This window comes from Trachinotus anak, unplaced genomic scaffold (genome assembly GCF_046630095.1).
Source record: "Trachinotus anak isolate AG129_WGS33_773 ecotype Australia unplaced genomic scaffold, CSIRO_AGI_Tana_v1 ptg000013l, whole genome shotgun sequence".
In the NCBI taxonomy this organism is placed as follows: Eukaryota; Metazoa; Chordata; class Actinopteri; order Carangiformes; family Carangidae; genus Trachinotus; species Trachinotus anak.
The window spans coordinates 6,161,817-6,169,459 of record NW_027273864.1 but is presented as its reverse complement, the minus strand read 5'-3'; the positions used below and the strand labels follow the sequence as shown (position 1 = coordinate 6,169,459).

The window sequence follows — 7,643 nt, the reverse complement described above, 5'->3', positions numbered from 1 at the left end:
TATCGAACATATAAAGATGACAGCAGACTGGTCTATACAACACACAACCTACAACATAATACAAATAACCATGCTGGATGAAAACTGCATGGCCCACAAACAAAACAAAATGACCAAAAACAGCCAAAATGAAATGACCCTTGACTCAATTGCATCCTGCATCACCATGTAGCAAAGAGCATGCTTATGCAGCATCAGCATTTGACTGCTAATTGATTGTTCATTTGAAGAAGAAAGAATCATGAAACAACAAAAACAGTGGTCAAGAAGCACAGTTTGTCTATGAGAGGCAAACACATCAAGTGTGCCTTTTACAGTCTATCAGACGAGGCTCTGTGTAGCCCAAGCACATCTCCCAGATAATATTTTGTAGGGACATATGTCACATCCTTATGAGTATAACTGTAATATGGAGTGAAATCTACCAGATTATCAGATGTTATGAGGTCAGTTGCTTGTGCCATGTTTGGAATCTCTATTGTGTATGCCATGTAATTTCTATCATAGCGAACAGTAGTATGCTGCTGCAACTCAAAACAATATAACGATGAGTTAATTACATAGATATTGCTCACAAGTCCAAACTCAGGTAAATCATTGGAATTAACAGCAGTTACAAGTAATGTCTTTTCCCGTATGTATTTATTACCATTTAGGTTAATCCATTTAACAGACACTGCATTGTTTATGTCATCATTCCCAAGGAAAGCCCTGGTTTTTTCTTTCAAATACGACATGTTGCGTATTTCTGAAGTTGGTCCCAATGCACACTCGTTAAAAAAAATTGGGTGTTCAGAATGACTTGCATTTTGACAACATTCATACATTTGATTATGCCTTATTAAAGACTTGCAAACATTTCGAAAATTTAGTTTTGAGGCCCACTGTTTGAAAAAACAATGTTTTGATTCAAATATCATGCACATGTGACGGACCATTGGTCCCAGGAGTTTTATCTGCGATGGAGCATGAATCAGATAATGTTGTTTTGGGGTAATGTTGTTATCAGGGAAGACACTTTTCATATGTTTTAAATGCTGTTCAATTAGTCTTTTCAACTTGTTAATTGTCTGTAGACCAATGACAGGAGCAAACAAAATTTTAACAATTTCTGAGTTCAAGAATTATTTTGTAGTATTCAGTATCTTTAGCTGTATCAATAAGAAATGGCAATATTTTTAGAAGAACAATCATTTGGCCTGAGGATTGCTTCAATTTACTATCACTTGAAGCTAATGTGCAGTAAGCTATAGGGCTTGGTTTGTCTCTGACATCAAGTGGAGAGTAGGGAAATCCAGTTAATGCACTATTGACGACATCCAAGTCTAGTTGACCTAAAAGAACTAACTGTTTTAACACACTTTATTTCTAATGGAGCAATGCCTTCAAGAATTATATGCATCATATCCTGAGGTGTTTGTTCGATCAAGTTAAAGGCTGGAAATTTTACCAGCTTGCTCCTTCTGTTAATGCCAAATGTAGTCTTTAAACTGTTTCTAAGACACTCAGTATTTGCCCTCTCAATGTCATTACACTGTCGAACATGTCTTTCTAGTGTCCTTAGCTCAAAGTTGTCTTCGTCAAAATACATTTGCATGTCCTCAAACAAACATTCACATTGCCGGCACTTACTATAGGCGAAACCAACACCCTCTTTAAATCCACAAAGCTCATGTTGTGCTAAGGTGTCTCCACATATCGAAACTAATGCTCCAAATATTTTACGTTCACCATTTGCAGTTTGAATATTAACACCATCATATAGCATTTCCAAGTCCTTATACAACCTGCCCAAAATTCCATCCACTCCACATTCAGACAACTCCGTCTTCTTTGCAATAGCAAGTAGACGGATTGCAGCGAGTTTTGATCTATACTTTGGATTAATGTTTCCTAATGTATAGTAAAACATGAGCAACTTATTCTTGGAAGCATGAGAACCAAGTGGGTTGCAGATTTCAATTTCATCAGAGTAAATGATTATCTGTAAAGCAGAGGGCTGGGCTGAAAATAACGGGTGTGATTTCATGAGCTCTCCATCTATGATGTCATACAGATAACCACTTCTGTATTTTTGCGGCTGATCTATCATTTCTAAAACTTTTGGATGGGACAATAACTGTTCTAAACTTTTAATCAGAGGTATATAATGAAAACATTTGGTTACTGTGGAGAGGACCCTTTTTGTCCCCTTTTTCCGCAAGCAGGCCATATACTCAACAGAAACCTCCTCCGACTCCACAAAATTGAAATTTTCCCTTATCACATTGTCCTGCCTGTATGTTGTTGCAACAGAGGAAAATGGATCCTCAATCCGGTCAAATACTGCCATCGCTTCCTTTTCAAGTTCACTTCCTTGATGTTGCTGGAATACAGTTTGTAGTTGACTCCTCAGATTAGTCACCAACAGAGCTTGGTATTGCTGCATTGCTGCCAAGACATCATTCACACCTCTCTGAAAAACAGGCAAGAAAGAAGAGAAAATTAAATCCAAACAGTCTAGTTTTGAAATTATTAGCATGCAATCTCTTTTATAAAGAATACGAATATTAATAAGAGTAACATCAACACAATGATGCTTTTCAATTAATTTATAAGACAAGTAAATTCAAAATATGAAGTTAAACTAACTAGATAGCAGAGAGCAAGGCATTATTAAATATCAAATCTCATGAATAGATATAAGTTAAGATGTAGCTAAGAGAGACTAATAAGGTAACTGTAAACTGACTTGATTTTTTTTTTCATTAGAAATATCACAGCACCAGCCCAGATGTGCAATATTCAGTGAGTGAGAGGTTGGCCTATGCATAGTACAGTTCACAACAAGAGCACTCAACATTACCACTTTTGACCTAATTTCCAAGCTTGGACTTGAAATAAAGATAATCAACAGAGCCACAGATGTAATAAATGTAATAATGTTGTATGTAGACAAACCTGTGAAAGATTTTTCTCTTGCAGTCAACATAATAGCAGTAGCTTGTCTGCTCAGAGTGTTACAGTGTTCCTTTAAAAAAAAAGAAAATTAAACGTATAATAAAACACATTGTTGCCACAAACACTGATATGCTGTCATAAAAAATAGCATTTTATGACAATCCACTGAGATTTATTTTGGAATGGTGAGACATAAGGATGATGATAGGACTTAGGTGGTTGTAGATGTGTACTGAAGGAAACAACAAACCTACCTCTGACTGACATGCAGAAGAGTCTACAGCAGGACATGACACAACAGTCATTACATCTTGCACCCTGTTTTCCACCACTGCTTCGTCCGTTGGATGCTCTCTGTTTTCCACCGTCGCATCAGCTGGCCTGTATGCCCACACATTTCGGTCCACTGCCGGTGAGGCTGCCCGGCTTGAGGTCGCTGTTGTCCCCTCTCTCCGCGAGTTGCTGCTGCCACTTTCCAGGTGTCCGTGGTGGTTTCTTCAAATGTGATACCACAGTGAGTTGTGGACTCGATACTCTTTGGTGCATCCATCAATTCCACAAACAACGCGAAAATCTGGACTGCGACTGTGAGCAGTATTAATATGACTCAATAAAGACTTGAGAGTGAGAGCCACAAACACAAAGCAAATAACACAGCGCCAAATCATTTTGCGTTTTTAGCCTGCATTAGCTAGCTACCGAGTCCGCCCGCCTTTGCCGCTGAACCGAAGATAACCTGGTGATACATCACGTGATAAAGGTACGTACCATAATTCCGTGTCTTATAACGGCAGAAACGACTTGCCATTTATCAATTATCCCATACATGTGACTCGATTTTAATAATTACAAAGTCATATGAACTTATTTAGATAAATATAGTTTGTATAAATGTAAAATATATGTATTTAGCCTGAGCGTCCACCCCCGCTCCCTCTTGGAAGATGGTACAATCCACCCTGCCGCGCTTTTTTTCTCTCTCTCCCCGCTTGGAGTCCGTTGCAATTTGAAATGCACAGCTCCTCCGGAGGTCACCTGCCTCTAAACTCATTATTCTAAAACGTTGATTGTGGATATTAAAATCAAAATATGGACAAACTGGACGAGGTTGCAATTGCCACACTCAGAGGTATGCTACAAGAGTTACTTTTATGTTATGCTGGTGTTATACTTAATGTAGTTAGTTAACCTAGCTTAACGAGTTGTGGATTTGGCTAATGGGCTAAAGTTTAACCGCTAAACTACATAAAAAAAACAGGCTGGTGTTGTATTATGATTCCCATCTAGAAATAGGTTTAGCCAAATTAAGCTTTGGGACCAGTATTTTTTTTAATATCAAGGGTAAATGCTGAAAATACAACAACACCTGGTAGTTTGCACATGCCAAGGCAGGAGCCAGAGGCGTTCATTGTAGGCCACCTTGGCAGCCCCCCCAATCTACCAATCTTTACAAAACTGACATGAAATGTGAATGCAATGCTATTATCTAGCAATGCTTTAGTCTCACTCTGTAGCTTGCATGGTTTCAGTATTTCTCATTTATAAATGCTGTCAAATTCACTCACTGCTCTTGAAGTAAAAGTAGCAAGAATTAGTAAAATGTCCAAACAGTACTTATTGTACAATGGGTGTTGGCAAAATATCCTTACCTACTATGTTCAAATAACGACTCACTCTGACCATGTCATGGTCCACCTGATTCCCACATACAGGCAGAAACTAAAACTGTGTAAACCTGTTGTTTACAAGAACCTCCAACTGCACCAATCACCAGAACAAATTCCTTGTATGTGAAACATACTTGGCAATAAAACTGATTCTGATTCTGATTCTGAAATATGAAGAAATCCAATGATAACCTCTGTTTCTTGGCCCTGACTGTCACTTTTCTATATTCCAGCTGCTAATATTGGAGAAGACTTATTCCTCACACTTTCCCGAGACGACATCAAAGACCTCTTTCCTGGTCCTGAAAATTGTTTGAGGCGCCGGGCTATATGGCTTGTTGTAAATAAAGATGAAAAGGTAAGGTATGCTTTTCACAGTATAAGCTGCTGTTTAACAGTACAACACTTTTCCATTATCATATAACAAGTAGGAACATACTATGACAAAGTTACTCAATAAATGTTTGTGTAAATGTGTTTAAGGTGGATACTGCTCCTGAAAGTCAGCAATCACCCCCCACTGGAGGCAGTGACCTTTCAAAAGAGGAGGCCAATACTTCTAAATTTGTGACTATGTCCAACCCAGAATACATAGTCTTCACTGACAGTGAGCTTGAACAGGTGCGACGCTCCTACTTTGAGCAGAAACGGCTGGGGACTGAGCACAATGTGACCTTATCCAAGGAGCTCTTCTGCCGACTCATAAGAAACACTATGACTAATATGATCTCCATCGCAAGAGCCACAGAGGACTCTAGATACCCCACCAGACATGAGGTGAATGCCATGGCAAAGCGATTGGTGGAGTACTATCCAATGATAAAAGACAGGTCATCAAACAGTGAGTGGGTGAGTAGATTTTTGTCACTTTTGCATTATGTTAATACTGAGATTTAGATCATTTCTATTCATACAGTGCTAAATCAGACAGAAAGTTCAAATGGAGCTAGACATTGCCGAAAGCTATAATTACAGTATAAGAAAGCTTGAGCCCCTATCATGTTTTTTGAATGTATGCTATGTATGTATGCATTGCAGGAGCATGTTGCCAAAAAGCTCAGGAAGAGACTCTCAAATGTCAGAAGTCCAAGGAAGGCCAAAGGTCCTCCTTCAAAGAAACCACGACAAGAAGTCAGTTCAGACGTTTCAACTACTGACTATGATGGAGATTCCAGTGCATCCACCATTATTCTGGAACGGTCATCTTTTAGTCCCATAGACATCCCAGTAGATCTGTCACCTAGAACCAGCACCCCAGCACAGAACCTGGACAGCAGTGATGAAGAATGTATGTATTGTTTTAAATATAATTTGTTAGTTTTACTTGTTAGTTTGGAAATCTCATGTCCCCTTTCCACCATAACGTCCCTGTAATGTCTTCAGCTTGTTCAGTTGATGTCATGGACAGCCAGAAAATCCAAGCAAGACACTACAAGACCCTCCAAGAAATGTACAAGTCAAAAAAGCCAAACAAAGCTGCGGTGACTCATTTGCTGAACCTGGAATTTGAGTCTTGAAGACGCTTCATCACCTCTGATGTTTTAAAGGAGCAAGACAGAGCGACAAAGATTCTAGAGGCTTACCCTTGTTTCAGAGAACTGGATCACGTAAGTAATGTTGGTCCCACTTAGTTCACATTTTCAGCTCTTCCAAGGACTCAGTTTAGCATGACATAATTAACATAATGTTTATATATCTTACACATTATAGATTTTTTTTGAAGAACATTAGTCATCAGAATGTATGACAAGAACCTTTTTTTCAGTCATTTTTCTTTCTTTATCTGAATTTTACTATTTTTCAGGTGATGGATGAGCTGCAGCGAATCCTCCAACCAACCAACTCCCAGTACATATCAGAGGTGCAGAACAGATGGAAAACCTTCTATTCCAAGGTCCAGTTTTATGGAGTGATGAAGAAGGCCATGAAGCCTCCTAAAACTTTGAATGGAGGTGAAGTCACAATACATTGACTTGTTAATTTTATATAAAAATGTCTTGTAATTATTTATGTAATGTTATGTTACAGTTATTTATGGTACCACCTTGTTTTGTGCTTTTTTCATTAAACCAGTGGAGCATATCACAGCTGTCTTCAGGGCCCTGCCACTGCTCTTTCCATCCAGCACTATGCCACCAAAGAAACTGGGTTCAAGCAGCGAGGCTCTTTTCCATATCCTTGCGGTGAGATTTACAGACTTACTGAAACATTTCATAATATATGTTCTAGTTTTTCAGGCATACATTTTATATTAGGTTTAGTAACTTTTAGATAAACTTTTATCATAATCCTCTTCATTGATTCGTGTCATCTAGACTTCTGACGATCCTGATGGTTTCATGCGGCAGCGACCCCTGTCTTCTCCGATCCTGCTTGTTTCTGAGGACAACTGCATGATCGCCATTGGAAACGCACCAGTGACCACCTTCGCCATGGACAGACTTAATGAGGGACTTCTCTACCTCATGGCATATTACTATGTCCTGCACATGACCTACCCAAAGTGCATTTCTACACTACTGTCAGTACTGCAGACAGAGGTACTTCAAGATTCAATTCATGAGCAGGATTTGACCCCCCACTACAAAAAAGCACTTGGTCAGTGGAAGTCATTCATTGAGTGAGTCCCTTTGTTTGTCACTCTGCCTGATGTAAGAATTTCAAAGAAAGTTGATGTTCTGTTTAAAAAAATGTTCACAGTTAGACACATTGTTGATTGTTGGTATCCTGTGGGATATTATGTTGCAAAGCAGCTGCAACATAGTTGCTATGGTATGCTGCTACAGTAACTGATGTATTATTATTTTGATAGTGAGGTTCAAATCAAAACTGGCTTTTCAGTCTGTTTGTTTATGATGGATCTGGAACATGTAAGTCCTCCTTTTTTGGATGTTGAATTGAGCAATTGTATTGCAAAGTTAATAAAAAAAAAATTAAATGAATGAGTTTTGGTATCTTGATTTAAGACAACATCACTTATATTTGTTATGCTGCTTTAAGAAATTATGTCTTATTTTACTACTTTTATGCTCATTA

The 7,643-nt window shown here is 38.5% G+C and overlaps 1 protein-coding gene across 3 annotated transcripts; it reads left to right on the top strand.

Annotated features, from left to right (window-relative positions):
- The first annotated feature begins 3,893 nt into the window (after positions 1 to 3,893).
- On the top strand, positions 3,894 to 7,641 carry LOC139630578 (uncharacterized). Of its 3 annotated transcripts, none has more exons than XM_071494166.1 (8): positions 3,894 to 4,069; positions 4,841 to 4,965; positions 5,091 to 5,456; positions 5,646 to 5,895; positions 5,991 to 6,214; positions 6,412 to 6,468; positions 6,681 to 6,790; positions 6,923 to 7,641. In XM_071494166.1, the coding sequence occupies exons 1-5, from the start codon at positions 4,030 to 4,032 to the stop codon at positions 6,122 to 6,124; spliced, it is 915 nt and encodes a 304-aa protein (XP_071350267.1). In that variant the 5' UTR covers positions 3,894 to 4,029; the 3' UTR covers positions 6,125 to 6,214; positions 6,412 to 6,468; positions 6,681 to 6,790; positions 6,923 to 7,641. The 3 variants fall into 3 exon arrangements, with proteins under 3 accessions (XP_071350267.1, XP_071350265.1, XP_071350266.1); XM_071494164.1 differs by having other exon boundaries at positions 6,412 to 6,501; XM_071494165.1 differs by having other exon boundaries at positions 6,412 to 6,559.
- Positions 7,642 to 7,643: the final 2 nt, after the last annotated feature.

Excerpts from the sequence above, each read along its gene's own strand:
- LOC139630578 (XM_071494166.1), top strand. The coding sequence starts at position 4,030 with ATGGACAAACTGGACGAGGTTGCAATTGCCACACTCAGAG. Across the intron at positions 4,070-4,840 it reads TGCAATTGCCACACTCAGAG|CTGCTAATATTGGAGAAGAC; the intron begins GTATGCTACAAG and ends TCTATATTCCAG. Across the intron at positions 4,966-5,090 it reads TTGTAAATAAAGATGAAAAG|GTGGATACTGCTCCTGAAAG; the intron begins GTAAGGTATGCT and ends AATGTGTTTAAG.